This window comes from Ahaetulla prasina, chromosome 5 (genome assembly GCF_028640845.1).
Source record: "Ahaetulla prasina isolate Xishuangbanna chromosome 5, ASM2864084v1, whole genome shotgun sequence".
In the NCBI taxonomy this organism is placed as follows: Eukaryota; Metazoa; Chordata; class Lepidosauria; order Squamata; family Colubridae; genus Ahaetulla; species Ahaetulla prasina.
In genome coordinates, this window is record NC_080543.1 from 137,414,051 (window position 1) to 137,431,566 (window position 17,516).

At 48.8% G+C, this 17,516-nt stretch overlaps 1 protein-coding gene across 3 annotated transcripts in view; it reads right to left on the bottom strand.

Annotated features, from left to right (window-relative positions):
* TSC22D1 (TSC22 domain family member 1) overlaps window positions 1–13,184 on the bottom strand; it is a 63,333-nt gene extending 50,149 nt beyond the window's left edge. For 2 of the 3 annotated variants that reach the window (XR_009155338.1, XR_009155337.1), the window contains exon 1: window positions 10,130–13,184. Coding sequence is in view for 1 of the 3 variants with exons in the window: in XM_058185122.1 (XP_058041105.1) it covers window positions 10,130–12,693 (2,564 nt within the window). In the remaining 2 variants the exon portion in view is untranslated. The remainder of the gene's footprint in view (window positions 1–10,129) is intronic. The other variant, XM_058185122.1, reaches the window with a different exon arrangement.
* Window positions 13,185–17,516: the final 4,332 nt, after the last annotated feature.

Consider the following 17,516-nt stretch of genomic DNA (forward strand, 5'->3'; position numbering starts at 1 on the left):
TTATTATTTGAATTGTGCTAAGATAACTTTGCTCCTGTAATCAACATTATTACATCTGATCACAAGCAAGAAAAAAAAAATTGCTCTTTGATCTTCAGGAACCTCAATGATTTCTTAACAAGAAAAAGTAGAAAGATGAGAACTGAAGAAAAAGATGGATTAAAGACTATTTAGATGGAGTCAGCCAATGCTCCTTTTTAAAATTGTGTTAAATGCATGAAGCAGGACAAGAAAACCCTACAGTGATTTTGAGCAAAGCCATAGAGGTATATTTCTAAGATTATGAGAGAGTAACCAACCATAACTCTTGGGAGTTAAAAGCCAAAATATGCATATAAGGAACTGGAAAATCCAGTTTCCAACTGACCCATCATTACTTCAAGGATGTGTAAGTTAATAATTGCTAATAATAATTGTAGTACACAAAAACGGCCAGAATGTGTGTTAAATTAGCAAGATTCATTGTGCGCAGCACAAATGTTGTGGTCTGTTGGCCACTGGCCCCTACAGCAGCCAAATCAGAGGAGGTGGCGGCATGGGAGCTCTGAGGGGGAAGAGGGAATGGACCTGTCAGAGACAGAGGGGGGGGGAGGCAGAGCCTGGGCCGCCCGTCAGCCCTCAGATGGAGAGTCAACAGCCCCCAGGTCTGGAGCTGGCTGATGAAAAAGAGGAGGAACAGCTGGGTCCAGTTCCTGAAGGCAGAGGAGAGGAGAGCAGTGGAAATCTATGGGCCGGTCCTTGGGACGGAAGAGCCACCGCTGCTAGTGAAACCCCACCCTAGCTCTGGGGATAAAAGGCAGGGGGTGGAGATGAATAGGTGTGGCAGACAACTATTCATCTCCTGGACGGATGGACTTGTTAGCCTGCAGTGAGAGAGAAACTTTTTGCCAGGGTTTCTGGCGCTGCTAATAAAGGAATCTTTGAGTTCACTTCAGAGGGTTTGTCATGTTTGGGGGAGAACAACGAAGTACATTATTGCTTCCCTCATCCTAAATTCTTATATGATCTCATCACATTTTGGTGAACCAATAAAAACATGATGTCGTCGTCATCATGAATTCAGTATTGGGAATTATAACAAAAACAGAGATGGGGAAAAAAAAGCATTATCCAAGTAAGTACATAGTATAAGTTTGAAACAGTGTTTTGATCATTATAGGCAAGTCCTCGAGTTACGGTTATAATGGAGCTTGCCCATCACAGACATAACTTGAGATTGTTGCAAAGGACGTCATTCACATACTGACTCCATTTTAAGACCCTTTTTAGAGGTTGGTTGTTAAGTGAACCATGGTTTGCTGGGGGCACGTTTTTTGTCAGAAATTGGGTATAAATGCAGAGTTTGGCAAAACCATCATAAAACAGGGTTGTGCGACTGCAGGGCGCTGCAAAGGTGGCCTGGCCACCGAGTGACCGAAGGATGGTCATGTGACGGGGGGGGGGTGTCGCCGCGAACTTAAAACTTATTTATTTCGTATGGCTGGACTAGCCTGATTTTTATTTTTATTGGATGGGTTTTTAAAATTTTGTGATTTTACGGGGGAGTACGTTTTTTAACATTTTGGGCATTTAAATTAGTTTTTTAAGGGATGTTTTTAATTATTGTGTGTATTTATATTTTATCTGCCTGTTCACCACCCTGAGTCCTTCGGGAGAAGGGCGGTATACAAATTAAAATATTATTATTATTATTATTATTATTATTATTATTATTATTATTATTATTATTATTATTATTATTATTATTAACCATCAGAACCTTGAATCCAAGATCATAAATAACCCCTTTGATAGGTCTGTCGGAACTAAGAACTGTTGCTAAGTGCTTGTAAATAGACGTTTACCTGTATCTCAAAGAGAGTTAGGAAAGGGGAAAAAAACAAAAAATACACCCAAAACAAATGCAGGCACTCCTTCACTTACAACAGTTCATTTAGTGGCCATTCGAAGTTACAATGGCACTTTAAAAAAGGGACTTATGATCTCATCTCAGTTGTGAATTAATAAAAATGTGACTGCAGCGTATGTCATAATGAATTTGGTCCACTTCAGAATTTATAACAAAAAGGGATGGAAAAACGCATTATCCAAGTACAGCTAGTCCTTAATTTAGAACAATTCATTTAGTGACCGTTCAAACAGTTACAACAGCACTGAAAAATGTGACTTGTGACTATTTTTCACACTTAACGACCACTGCGGCATCCCCGTGGTCACGTGATCAAAATTCAGAGGCTTGGCAATTGGCATGTACTTATGACGGTTGCAGTAAGTATCCTGGGGTCACATGATCCCCTTTTGCCACCTTCTGACAAGCCAAATCAATGGGGAAGTCAGATTCACTTAACAACCAGGTTACTAACTGATCAAGTGCAATGATTCACTTAACAACAGGAAATGTCGTAAAATGGGGCAAAATTCACTTAACAAATTTCCCTTCCAACTCTGTTATTCTTCACAAAATTAATCAGTGGAACTACTTGCCTCCAGAAGTTGTGGGTGCTCCATCACTGGAGGTTTTCAAGGAGAGATTGGCATGAACAGTATAGGGTCTCCTGTCTGAGCAGGGGGTCGGACTAGAAGACCTCCAAGGTCCCTTCCAACTCTTGTTATTCTGCCTCCTTCAACATGAAACTAATCCAGAAAGTGTGACTATTCTTTCCCCCACCTTACCTCCTTCTGCACCTGCGACTTAATTGCTGCAGAATGTTTTACAAAAGGCTCCATTGCCAGTGAGGCATTTCTGAATAATTCAGATAGATCAGGGAGCTCTCACACTGTGACCGCCCTTAGTAACAAGGCGAACCACCTCTGGTAGGGAGCTGCCATCTGTCTGTTAAGGCACAAAATATGAATTTGTTTCAAAAGCCAAATAAACATTTTCCACACTTCAGGACTTTTATATCCTTCTGTCTATTTAAAGCCAAGGTCACATCCATTGCTGTCACATGTCCTTAGTCGCGGAGGTTTCCGTCCCACGAATTTGAGCCACAACTTAATTATTCATATCCCAAAGAGCCGACTTGCTCGTCTAATCCTTGGGGTATATAGTAAAGTACGTGCTGTTGACATTTGTAAAATTCTTAAACTTGGGAAGCCTGCTTGTTCTCCTTCAATTCACTGTTTTCGGGGGTGGGAGGGGTTTCCAGCATGAACAATTTTATATGTTGCTGTTGTTTTTAAAGCTGCTTGAGGTGATTCAGTTTTGAAAGCTAAAAGCAATTGAAAAGATAAGTGAAAACAGAAATAAAATGTCTTCTGCCCACACGCTTCTGAAGGATGAGTCAGGAGAGAAAAAAAGAGAGTTGCTAAGAACACCTGAATATCAAGGGCATCATGAAGAATGACCAGTGAAGACCACAAAAGGCTATGAAGTATAAATTGCTATGTCCGTGCCTCAGACTGGCTTGAACGCTGAACAGAAAAAGAATCTATGACTTTTCCTATTTTGCCATTGTGCCTAAAGGCAGCTCCTTAAAAATATTGAAAAGTTATTGCAGGAAGTGAAACAAACAGAAATAAAAACATCCATTGGTCTTAATGCTCCAGTACAGGGGTCTCCAACCTTGGCAACTTTAAGACTTGTGGACTTCAACTCCCAGAATACCTCAGCCAGCAAAGCTGGCTGAGGAATTCTGGAAGTTGAAGTCCACAAGTCTTAAAGTTGCCAAGGTTGGAGACCCCTGCTCCAGTGGATCAGGGCAGGTAACAGGGGTTTTTTTTACAAGTTCAAGGCCAAGAAGTAAACTGGACTCAGTTAATGCACTGCATATGAAAAAAAATTGTTTTTCTCTTATTTCCTTAACCTAGGGCACCTGATGGGGTGACTAGTTTTGTATTATGGATAGAGAATTAACAAGCAAAAAAAATAATTATACCACCAAAAAACAAGGTGACTTTTACCTAGTTTCAAAAGCATACTAAGTGATATGTAGACCAACCCAGAATATAAAAGGACATGACATTATAATGTAATGTAACGTAACGTAACGTAACGTAACGTAACGTAACGTAACATAACATAACATAACATAACATAACATAATATAATATAATATAATATAATATAATGATATAAGAGAATATAAATAAAATATAGAATAGAATATAGAATATAAGAAAATAAAATATAATACATATAAATATACATATGTGTGTGTATGTGGATGGATGGATGAGAGAGAGAGGGAGGGTGGGAGGGAGGGAGGGAGCGAGCGAGGGATAATGGATGGATGATAGATATATGGATGGATGGATGCATATAGATGGATGATGGATAGAGATCCACACTTCTGTGAGCACAAATTTACCAAAATCACGCAAACCTCATCAGTTGTAGTTTATTCAATAATTTATTTAAGCATGTTTATTAAATGTGAGGGACATATGAGGGCTCAGTGGCTAAGACGCTGAGTTTGTCGATCGAAAGGTCAGCAGTTCAACAGTTCGAATCCCTACTGCCACATAATGGGGTGAGCTCCTGTTCCTTGTCCCAGCTTCTGCCAACCTAGGAGTTTGAAAGCATGTAAAAAATGCAAGTAGAAAAATAGGGAAGGTCAAAGGGTTCTGTGTGCCTTTGGCATTGAGTCATGCCGGCCACATGACCACAGAGACGTCTTCGGACAGCGCTGGCTCTTCGGCTTTGAAAAAGAGATGCGCAACCCCCCCGCCCGGAGTCGGGAACGACTAGCACATACCTGTGAGGGGAACCTTTACCTTTACTATATATGAAGTGGTATATCGAAAAAGGATTCAGCTACTATTCATTTGCTCACTAAAATGAAAACAGAATCTGGAGATGTATCTGAAAATTCTAGTTTTGCAAAACATAAGCAGTGTTCTGGATTCTGCCAATTGAAAGGGGACCAAAACCTTTCATAGCTATCATAATTGTATCAAAAAGGGAATTTGTTACAAAATTTTTGCTGCAAGCTATTTTACAGAAGTTTGTTCATAACTCTTTACAGTTTGTCTGAAACAGGGCTACAAAGTTTGATACTTGATAGTTGTTTGCCAAGACTGGATACAAATTCTTTGTATCATTGACCTAAAAAGTAATCAAAACTTTCAGATTATTTTTTCCTCCTTATTATTCAACTCAACCTACTTTTCAATCTTACTTAGGGAAGAATCTAATCAACAAATACAAACCACTACAAAAAGGTTGCATTTTTAATTAAGTTCAATTATTCTCCAAGCATATTTAGGTGAATATAGTCATGCACCAACACTCCTAAAAATAATTCAGTTTCCTTCTTTCCATTCCAAAGTGGAATTGCCAACTAAACTGGTTTCTCTGCAGTACTTCAGAGTGTAGAAAATCACAAATAATTTAAAATCAAGCCACAGGACCCTGCTCAGTTAAGGCAGGAGAAAAACTGTAGATTTGGAAAGGAAAACCGACTGACCTATCCAGCTTCTTCTAAAAGCTTCCAGAGATAAGAGAATCTCACAATGTCAGAAAAATCCAGTTTAAGTCGCCAGAGAGCTTTGGTAGATTATCTTGCAAAAAATATGCTCCAATTTACAGTTGCTTAAGCCAGTGGTTTCCAACCTTGGCAAATTTACGACCTGTGGACTTCAGCTCCCAGAATTCCTCAGCCAGCACATGCCATATAACACCCGATATAACACCCCTCCTGCGCAGGCTGCACTGGCTTCCGGTGGTCTTTCAGGTGCGATTCAAGGTATTGGTTACCATTTTTAAAGCGCTCCATGGCATAGGACCGGGTTATTTACGGGACCGCCTGCTGCTACCGGCGGCCTCCCATCGACCAGTGCGCTCCCATAGGGAGGGTCTCCTCAGGGTGCCGTCAGCCAGACAATGTTGGCTGGCGACCCCAAGGGGAGGGCCTTCTCTGTGGGGGCACCAACCCTCTGGAATGAGCTACCACCGGGTATTCACCAACTCCCTGATCTCCAGACCATTTCTGTTTCATCGCGCAGGACTGGCCTAATGGTTTTAAATGGGGTTTTTATTGGTTTTTATTAGTTTTAAATGATCCAGCCAATCTTGAATTTTTGCTTTTAAATTGGTTTTAACTTTTATATTGATTGTTTTATTTTGGCTGTAAACCGCCCTGAGTCCTTCGGGAGAAGGGCGGTATAGAAATTTAAATAATAAATAAATAAATAAATAAATTCTTGGAGTTGTACAAGCCGTAAAGTTGCCAAGGTACCACTGGCTTAAACAGCCCAGTAGTCTTCTAAATTTCTTGCAAAGGTGTTATAGAAGCATAAATTAAGTATTTATTTGCTATGTCAAACACAGTGTAGCAAAATTGTCTTATTGTATTATTCTATTGGAAAGTAGAAAAAGAACCAGGATTGGTCAGCAAAACACCTAGAAAAGCAATCGTCTTAATAATACCACTGACAGCTCTCTTCAGGCTTAGACCACAAAATTTTTATCACTATCAGAGAGACTTCATGCATGACTAGTTTGAAAAGGGAAGGGGTCCAAATGACACTCCAGCCTCTTCCAAGGTAGAACATGGAATCCTAGGGACCTCAGAGGTCTTCTAGTCCAACCCCCTTACTCAAGGCAGATGGATCTTATACCATCCTGATCAAATTGACTATCACTAAGTGTTGTATCTTAGGATTCTTCATGAATGTATTTTTATGAACACGGAGAGCTTATACACCGAAGACAAATTCCTTGTGTGTCCAATCACACTTGACCAATAAAGAATTCTATTCTTTTGTCACCGGGGGGGGGGGGATGGGTTGCCCGGTGTATTTCTGAAAACTTCCAGTACTTTCAATTTCTCTTGAACATTTGCAACTGGAATCGTACAAAGAGGGAATACACGTGGGATTGAGGAGATGTGCAACCTTACTTCAACCACATTATCACCCAGGGGAGAGAGTGGCTGAATTCATTTGGGATCAGCTTCGAAATTAGAAACAGAACTTGAAATTGGGGCTCAATATCTGCCCCACAATTAATCTTACCAAGCTGTTTTAAAATCTGGGGTTAAGCTATTTTACAGGTAGACCTGTAGTAAGTAAACCTGGGCAAAGAAACACAAGAGGACTTGTACAGGTAGCCCTTGACTTATCACCATTTAGTGACTATTTGACGTTACAATGCCACAGCAATTAAAGCAAGTCCTTGTCCTGAGCCACAAATATTCTCCTTTATTAGTAACACTGAAAATAGTCACTTAGGACTGAGCTTCACACTTACGACCGTTAGAGCATCCCCACGGTCATGTGATCAAAATTCAGACACTTGGGGTTACCTGATCACCATTAGTATCCTTCCCAGCCAGCTTCTGAAAAGCAAAGTCAATGGGGGGGGAGATCAGGTTTGCTTAACAATGGGCTTCACTTAACAAATCGCTTAACAACTTGGGCAAAAAGGTCATAAAATGAGGAGCAACTCACTTAACAACTGCCTCACGTAGCAACAGAAATTTGGAGCTCAATTTTAAGCCGAGGTCTAACCTGCACAGAGTAATCTGCCTGTTTCATGAACAGAATCTAAGAATGAAACAGCTGTTTTACTACACTTTACTTCCAGGATCTCACCGAGCCAAGAAAACTTGACTGGTTGAAAAAGAAAAAGAAAAAATAATGCAATAGCAATCCAGCTATGCTTTCTCATCTTTTTGCTCCTACCCTGAATCAAAGCCTTGGATATCATCTATGCAAATTTGCAAACATATTTCATTGTACGAAGTATCTTCACTGGGAACTAGAATTCTGCCTGGATGAATCTGCGCAGCTATCACAAAGTACAGATTTAAATCAACCCTACCCAAAACTGGTGGCTTCCCAAGTGCATTGCGATGACAATCCTCAGCCTGAGACACATGGACAATGCAGGAAACACACCCACGTCCCTTCTCAAGCACGTTTTCTGCTTCACATCAGAATAGCTGCACATTCCTGTTTGACACCAGGTTAAGACTAGAGGTTTCGTGTCAGAGCACCATTAAGATGCTGGAATCGGAATGGGGGCAACTGGGGTCCCACCTTTCTGCCAGGGGTTTCTTTTTTGGGTGCAACCTTAAATCAACACATACCCAACTTACTACATACCAACCATTCCTTAGACTCTCACTGGGTATCAAAAACAGAGATCTTCTCTTGGACCAGCCTACCATGAGGGTGCCGTGAGATCTTTGAGGTGCCGGAACTTTGAGCTACGGAGATTTTAAATATCTATTTCCTTATAAGGGTGCCGGGAACTTTTGAAAGGCTTTCCAAGGGTGCCTCAAACAAGAAAAGGTTGTGCCTCAAACAAGAAAAGGTTGGGAACCACTGCCTTAGACTCTCACTGGGTATCAAAAACAGAGATCTTCTCTTGGACCAGCCTACCATGAGGGTGGCTGTTTTAAGAATGAAAAGGAGATTTTCAGTTAAAAACTCCACTATGCTCAGAGAAAAAGTGGGATAGTGATACAAATAATAATAATACGGTAAAGAGATTTCAGGTCTCCTAGGCCATTGGCTTCTGTGCTGAAGGAAGAGAATAAGCAACACTAAAAAAATAAATAATCAACTTTCTAATGTTACAGAAGAACAAGATCCATCAATGAATGGACCCACCCATGTGTCTGACACAAGAAAAATGCTGAAATTATCATTAGGTAGGTTGTGTGTGTGTGGATAGATAGATAGATAGATAGATAGATAGATAGATAGATAGATAGATAGATAGATAGATAGATAGATAGATAGATAAAGATAGATAGACAGACAGACAGACAGACATAGAATGATAGACAGACATGATAGATTAGTAGAGATAGATAGATAGATAGATAGATAGATAGATAGATAGATAGATAGATAGATAGATAGATAGATAGATAGATAGATAGATAGGAGAGATGAGATAGATATATCTATATCTATCTATATCGAGAGAGAGAGAGAAAAGAAAGGACAGAGAGAGGTGTGTCAAGAGAGGTAAAGATGAGAGAGTAAGTAGGCTAGATAGAGAGAGAAAGAGAGAGTAGGTAGGCAGGTAGAGAGAAGAGAGAGATAAGAAAAGGAGAAATGTGTGTGAAAGAGATAATGATAGATGAGAGAGGGTAAGTAGGCTAGAGAGAGAGAGAAAGAGATAGGTAGATAGAGAGATGAGAGAGATGAGAAAGGAGGGAGGGAGGGAGCAGGAGGAGAGAGAGAGAGAGAAAGAAAGAGAGAGAGAGAGAGAGAGAATATCTGTAGCCTCCATAGGCTGAACAAAAAACTCCCAGCATCCCCCAGCAATGACCACGTGCTAACTAACAGCACTGGAAATTGTCAGCATAAAATCAATTCAAAGGTCATGAAGAACAAGCCCACCCGTTAATTCTCGACTTCTTGCTAACCCCACTGGCCCCCAAACCCCCCACCACCACCACATGGGTTTTACCTAAGGATGGAAATAACCTCCAGGTCCCACATTTTCTGCCTTGGTTTCTTTTGGGTCTGACCTTAAATCAACACATAACAACTTCAACTTCATGCCTCAAATCTGCTGTCTCATGGGGAGGGGGGTGCGGCAGAATTCTGATGGTGCAGGCTGCCCTTCATTAAATCAGCCTCTCTCCTCTAATCTACATTTCTGCAGAATTTTGCCCTGTGAAAGAACCTCAAGATCCTGGCAATAAATGTTGGTTTACCAATATAGGGTTGGTCTAACAATGGTGCCTTAATACAGTTGGTGGGGGGAGGGAGGAAATTCTGAACTGAGGATGGTTCAAGTCTCGGTGCTCTTTAAATTCATTCCCATTTCCCTCTTCCACCTGTAATTAAAAAAAAGCCCAAATCTCTAGAGTGAATGCTTCGAAATATTCTTTACCTGGGTCCCAAATATGGAATTCATTTGGACCAATGTGCTCCCAACATTGCACTACTTAAGTACCTTACGCACAAAGAAAAGATCGTCTCATCCCTAAATTTAAGTCTTTGCAGTTTTCTCACACCCCCACCCCCACCCCAGACACTGAGCAGTTCTGGAAGCACCCCAAAAGGGCCATCCTGGATTTTGGCAGAGATTCCTCCGATTACTACGACCCAACCTCATTCTTGTAAGCTTCCAAGATATTCATTAGAAAGCTGGTCTCTGGCCAGGCCTGAGCCGGTCACCTAAGTCCAGCTTACCTTACATGTCCCTTTGAAAAGATCTTACCTGTCTTCCTCGCCATCCAGAGCGGCCAGCGGAAGTACCTTCAGGGGGAAGAGAGACGAAACCATGCTGCCATCTGCCAAGGCGGAGGAGGTTTCAGCGCCACCAGAAGGCTGGGTTAAGCCAGCCAGGATGGACTCCGTCGTAGGGCGCTTGGCCTCTTCAGTTCGGCTCGCGATAGACTGAGCGAGGGACTGGGAGGAGAACTGGGAAGAGTTGGGGGCTCCCGGCAAATGGACGCCCGTGGAAAGCAAGGCAGGCTGAGAGGCATTTTGGACCAGGCTCCCATTTTGCATACTTGAAGGCTGGGCGAGGGTCTTGGAAGGAGCCAGGCTCACGGGCGCAGGGGCAATGCTAGAAGCCGAGTGGCCGGGCACAGGAGCAGTGCTGACAGAAGGGATTGGGCTAACAGGAGGCAACTGGGCCATTCCTTGAACCAGAGGATCAGCGGCTTGCATGGGCATCAGGTTGCTCGGTGGTGGGATGCCCAAAGTCTGAGGAAGGCCTGATGGAACACTTTGGGATCCTGGGGCTGCTTGGGAGGGTGCAGGAACAGCAACACTGGGGGCCAGCACGGAAGGAGCAATCTGACTTGCAACGGAGGGCCGCTGGGCCACGGGAGCGACGCTTCCTGGCTGTCCAGCATTCATCAGCGCAGAGGGAGCACCTACGGCTGGGATGGCGGGATGGGCCTGCGCCACAGGCTGAGAAGGTACCACCGGGACGTGTGTCTGGACAGGAAGCTGCATATTCGAAGGCTGAGCGATGGGCACGGCTGAACCGCTTCCGACGATTGCCGTCCCAGGCTGCAAAGAAGAAGCTGGAAGCATCTGCGGCGGCTGGATGTACTCGGGCAATGAAGCTTGGGCAACGGGCTTCACATGCTGCCCTGGAGCCATCTGCATAGGCATGGGCGGCAGGGCGGTGGGGTGCTGAGCCTGTCCCTGCCCAAACGGTAACTGCTGGGGCTGTGCAGCGACTGGAACTGTAGGGACCGGCTGGGCCGGCGGTGGGGTGAACGGCAGAGTTGGTTGATGGCCACCAACAACGGTCAACGGAGGAGGAACGGCCGAGGCGGGAGGGGGGACCCCTTGCTTCTGCGGAGGGTAGCTGACCTCTTGAGGATGCGGCTGGACTTGGGAGAGCTGGGATTGAGACATACTCTGGGGGAGCCCTGGTGCTGACGCTGGGGGCCCTCCGGCGCTGCTGAATTCCATCTGCTGAGGCACACCTTGAAACCCTTGCAGCTGCGTCCCAGGAGGCGCCCCGATCTCCCCGCTGCCCACGCTCTCGGTGTAGTGGCTCAGGGTGCTACTGACCGAGCTCCCGCTGGTACTTTCCCTTTCGGAGGCCACGTCTAGGAGAGTGTCCACTGTTTTAGCCACGGGAGCACTTTCAGCCACCGCCCCGGGATTCTCCTTGTCATAGAACTCGGTACAAGTCCATCGGCCTTTCTTAAACGGCTCCGAACTTGAATCTAATTTCACCACACGGAAACGGGAGGTGGTGCCGGCCGGCTGCAGGTGACCCGTTGCCGTGGCCCCTGCGGCTGGATGACCGGAGGCGTTTGAGGAGGCTCCGTTGCCGTTGCCGATCCCGCCAGAGTGCGCCACGTTCCCAGGGTGGCCCCCTCCAGGCAAGGCCATGCCGTTGCCAGCAGCAGCAAGGTTCGTGAGGGTCTTGCCCACCTGGCGGGCCCTGCCACTCGCTGCACCGCCCACGGCTCCCCCAACAGAAGTGGCCCCCGCATGGAAGTGAGCCACGGTGGCCCCCGCAAGGGCCGCCACGGAGGATGCTCCTGCAGGACCAGGCCTCTCCAAGCTTCCCGCGACGGGCAGCCTTCGGAAAGACGGGCTGGATGGAGATCCCCCCGACATCGGTGGGGGGACCCCGGCATGGGAGGGGGGCTGGGGGTGCCCCCCTTGGGGATAGTGGGGCATGTGCGGCGGGTGGGCGCTGCCGTTGGTCAGCCCTCGGGGCTGCTGGGCCGGGCGAGGCTGGTTGGGGGAGACGGCGCCGGGACTGTCGGCCTCGTGGAAGTTGTTGAGCGTCTCCTCGGAGGAGCTGCGCTCGGGCTCCCCCAAGTCGGTGGCCCGGGAGAGCGAGACGTCCAGGATCTCGGAGGAGGAGAAGTCCTCGGTGTGCGACTCGTCCAGGTCGTCGTAACTCTCGGTGTCTTCGGCGATGCTGTTGTTGGAGCTGAGGCTGGCCGAGATCTGCGCCGGGGTCACGCTGGTGATCTGGAAGCCGCTTTTCTTCTTCAACTGGGCGCCCGCCGGCCCGCCGCCGCCGCCGCCGCCTCCTCCTCCTCCCCCCTGCGAGAGCAGCGCCAGGCTCTGCGGCGGAGGAGCCCCGGGAGGGCAGGAGGAGACCGAGACGGAGGGGGAGGCGGAGGATGCGGCAGGGGAAGCCGGCGTCGGCTGGGCAAGCAGGCCGGCCGGGAAGTCCTCCAAACCGCCGCCGCCGCCGCTGCTGCTGCCGCCCCTCCGAGGCAGCATCGCGGGCTGCGCCATCTTCTTCCTCTCCCGCGCCTCCGCCGCTGAGTCAGGCTGCTGCTGCTGCTGCATTGGGGCCGGCGGGAGGAAGGCCCGACGCCGCCGACGCCGCTGCTGCTGCCGCCGCCGACGCCTCCCTCAGGCGCCGCCCCGACCGGGCTGAGGAGGAGGAGAACGAGGACGAGGAGGAAGAAGAGGCGGCCGCCGCCCCCGAGCCTGCTTCCTTCAGTCGCGGCAGCGTCGGCGAGAGGAGGCGGCCGGTTTCCCCTCAGGAGGAGGAAGAAGAGGAGGAGGAGGAGGAGGAAGGAGCCGCCCCTGGCGACGCGGACGCGAGGCAGCCCCCGCCAGCCGCGGCCCCATCCAGAGACGCCGCCACAGCAGCAGCAGCAGCCGCCTCCCGAGCTCCTTCTCGCTGGGCACCAGCGCCGCTTCTCCTCAGCCTCACGCCGCCCCGTCGGAGCCGCCTTGGCGAGGCCGGAGCTCGCTCTTGAGGGGGGGGGGGGAGAGAGGTGCGCGCGGCCGGGCTGAGGAGACGCTCCGCCTCCGCCTCCTCCTCCTCTTTCTCGGGGCTCGGCTGGGTAGGGCGGGCGGGCTTGGGGGGGAGGCTGAGTTAAGGGCAGGGGGAGGCGGCCGAAAGATGGCGCAGGCGCCGCCCCGCCGCAGACATCAAGGGCCCGTCGGGACTGGATGAGGGGTGGTGGCCGAAGGGCTTCGGCTACTCTGGCGGAAACGGACGAAGCTAGTCGGGGGAGGGAAATGTGCCTTCGCAGCCTCCCGCCTTAGACATCAAGGGCCCGTCGGGACTGGAGGGAGGGAGGGAGGGGGGTGGCCGAAGGGCTTCGGCTATTCTGGCGGAAACGGACGAAGCTAGTCGGGGGAGGGAAATGTGCCTTCGCAGCCTCCCGCCGTAGACATCAAGGGCCCGTCGGGACTGGATGAGGGTGGTGGCCGAAGGGCTTCGGCTACTCTGGCGGAAACGGACGAAGCTAGTCGGGGGAGGGAAATGTGCCTTCGCAGCCTCCCGCCGTAGACATCAAGGGCCCGTCGGGACTGGAGGGAGGGAGGGAGGGGGGTGGCCGAAGGGCTTCGGCTATTCTGGCGGAAACGGACGAAGCTAGTCGGAGGCGGGAGGGGGGGAGGGAGGGAGGTGTGCGTTCGCAGCCTCCCGTCGGGACGAAGAAGGGAGGCCGAAGAGCTTCGGCTCCCCTTGGCGGAAATGGCCGAAGCTAGTCGGAGGAGAGGAGGAGGGAGGGGGCGAGGTGTCTGGGCGCAGCCCCGTCTCACATCTAAAGGGACAGTCGGGGCGAAGAAGGAGGGAGGCCGAAAAGTGTTCGGCTCCGCTGGCGGAAATGGCCGAAGCTAGTCGGAGGGAGGGAGGGAGGGTCCGGGCGCAGCCCCGCCGCAGACATAAAGAGCCTGTCGGGGCGAAGAAGGGAGGGAGGTGGGGAGGCCGAAGAGCTTCGGCTCCGCTGGCGGAAATGGCCGAGGCTAGCCGGAGGAGGGAGGGAGGAGTGGGTGGGGAGGTTTCTGGGCGCAGCCCCGCCGCAGACATCAAGGGAGCGTCGGGAAGAGGGAGGGGGCCGGCCGAAGGGCTTCGGCTCCCTTGGCGGAAATGGCCGAGGCTAGCCTGGAGGGGCGGGGGCAGGGTGGGGAACGGGCCGGGATGCGGGTGGCTCCGGATTGCAAAAGGCTTGGGAAAGCGGGCGGGCGGGGCCGCATCTGGCCCAGCTGCGCTTCGGGAGAGTCCGCTAGAGGAGGGTTGGGAGTCGCCGGGACCCCCTCGGGAGTGAGGGACTCCGGAGGAGCCCAACGAAAACGAGAGTCGGACGGACATGCGTGCCATCATCTGCGATGCCAAGGCAGCCTTTCATTGCCCAACTAGGGAACGGCACCAGTGCTAGAAGGGAGTGATGGTTGCATTACATAGAAGGGAGGAGGAGGGGGACTGTGGGGTCCTTGCTGCTCTGAGCTTTCTTGCTTTCTTGTTTTCTTGCAGGCGTTTCATGACCCAACTAGGTAACGTCATCAGTGGCTGAAGGGAGTTGGGTTGGCAGAGAGGAGAAAGAGGAGGAGGAAGGAGGACTGTGGGGTCCTGGGTGCTCTCTGAGCTTGCTTGTTTTCTTGCAGATGTTTCATGACCCAACTAGGTAACATCATCAGTGCCAGGAGGGAGTAATTGTTGCAAGGAGGAGGAGGACAATGATGACAATTACGGGGTCCTTGGTGCTCTCTGAGTTGGTTTTTTTCTTTTCTTGCAGATGTTTCATGACCCAACTAGGTAACATCATCAGTGCTAGAAGGGAGTGGGGTTTGTGGAGAGGAGGAGGAGGAAGAGAAGGAGAACTGTGGGGTCCTTGGTGTTCTCTGAGCTTTCTTGCTTTCTTGCAGACGTTTCCTGACCTAGCTAGGTAACATCATCAGTGCTAGAAGGGAGTGGTGTTTGCAGGGAGGAGGAGGAGGAGGAGGAGTGTGAGATCCTTGTTGCTCTCTGGGCTGGGAGGGTTTTCTTGCAAATGTTTCATTACCCAACTAGGGAACATCATCAGTGCTAGGAGGGAGGGGGTTACGTGTGGAGGGGGAGGAGGACTGCAATGACTACTGGCTCCCTGGTGCTTTCTGAAACTTGGGGGTTTTCTTGCAGACGTTTCAGGACCCATCTAGGTAACACCATCAGTACTGACTAGGACTCCCTACTAGCACTGAGGATATTACCCAGTTTGGTCAGGAAACGTCTGCAAGGAAATGACCAAGCTCAGAGATCACCAAGGACCAACAGAGAAGCCCCTTGTGTGTCCCTCTCCCCCAACCGCCGAGACACTGGCTGTTTCCAGAACTCTGCCTTGTGGGTGAAGGTGTGCGGGTCTCTCTTTTTGTGTGTTTGTGAGTGTGTGTCAGGGATGGATAGTGTTGGAAGACCGGAGGGCTCCAATTGAGAAGGACATCCATCTCTGAGGTGGCTAAAAAGTCAACACCAACCTGGTGGGGTAGACTCCCTATCAAATGTTCACTTATGAGCTTCGCCTCTTAAGGCTTCTAACTTTCCTTTCTCAATCTGGTGTAGGAAGGTAGCTCCCACCCCTCTCCTAGAAGAATGAAATATTCTAGGAAATATTAAAAAGGCAGAATTTTCCCTGGATGAGAAATGGAGAAACAGGTTTTTTATAGGCAGGAAACAGACTCACTCTTAATAGCCCCCACTCTCCTCAATAGCCCACAGCAGATGTCAGCACTTAAGAGATAAAGAGATAGCTGGGTCTATTCATAAGCAAATGCCCTCACCCAAGATCTAACAAAGATAGGATTAGTTTTCTAACCCAGGGGTCTTCAACCTTGGTCCCTTTAAGACTTGTGGACTTCAACTCCCAGAGTCCCTCAGCCAGCTTTGCTGGGAGTTGAAGTCCACAAGTCTTAAAGGGACCAAGGTTGGAGACCCCTGCTCTAACCCACCTAGCAACAGAACTCACCACATGGCACCTGGGGAGATTCAACTAGGACCAGGGGTGAAATGCTCCTGGTTCTGACCGGATTTCGCGATCCGGTAGCGATCGTAGCCAGTGGTTCGGCGATCACCAAACCACCGGCGACACCTGCCACCCAGGTGTCATTACTTCCTGGTTTTAACCAGGAAGTAATGTGTTTTTTACCGTCTGCGCATGTGCAGAAGGTTTTGCGTGTGTGCAGAAGGTCAAGCGAAGCAAGGGTGTGCGCACGCCGTTGTGGACTTCTGAGCCACTAAGGAAGGTAAGTAGATTTCACCCCTGCCTGGGATTTAAGTTACCCTACAGCAGGGGTCCCCAAACTTGGCAGCTTTAAGACTTGTGGACTTCAGCCCCCAGAATTCTCCAGCCAGCATAGCTTCATAGAATTCTGGGAGTTGAAGTCCACAAGTCTTAAAGCTGCAAAGTTTGAAGACCTCTGCCCTTCAGCCTACAAAGTTATCTAAGACCTCCGACTCCCAGGAGTCTGACAGCCAATGGGATACATTTCTTGTACAGGATCAGGAAACTCTAAGGCAGGAGTCAAGAGAGAGTATAAATATATCCACCTCTCCATGTGCCCTTGTGGTCCTGTCCACCATGAAACCATCTTTTCAACCATCTCCATATTCCCAGTGTCTTTCTCCCCACTTGGAACTGAACCCAGATGGACATTTCTTCCAAAATTGGGACGGCTAGGACACCTGCCTGGTGTTTTGATCATGCGCTTCCGGATTGCACACTCTTGTAAGAGTGCCTGTTACGACCACTCGTCATAATTGAGGTTATGAACTCCACAACCCCCACCCAGCCTGGAATTGTACTAGCTCCATCTCCAGAAAGTGTTGTGGAGGGGCTATAGCCATTCACCAGGGGAGACCCCAAAATAAAATGGACCAGGAATACAAAGATTTACGAAGTAGCGGAAACAACACACAGGGGAACTCAAAGCCCCATCGGCCACAACAGATAGTGGAAGAAGGGCTTTGCCACAATATCCCCTGTATCATCACGCATGATGTTCCTCTACTGTTCAGAGAGCCACTTTGGTCTATTGGTTAAGGCGTCAGGCTAGAAAGCAGGAGACCGTGAGTTCAAGTCCCGCCTTAGCCATGGAAACCTGCTGAGTGACTTTGGAGCAATCGCCAGGAGACTGAGAATTCTAGTCCTGGGTGACTTCGGGCCAGTTCCTCTCTCTCAGCCCAGCGTACCTCACAAGGTGGTTGTGGGGGGGAGGGGGAAATAGGGAGGTGTAATGGACATGTTCACTACCTTGATAGAGATGGGTGGATGGATGTAGATGGATGATATGATAGATAGATATATGATAGATATAAAATGGATGGATGATAGATCTATTGATAGATGATAGATTAGATAGATACACGGATGACATAGATTAGATCAGGGGTAGTCAAC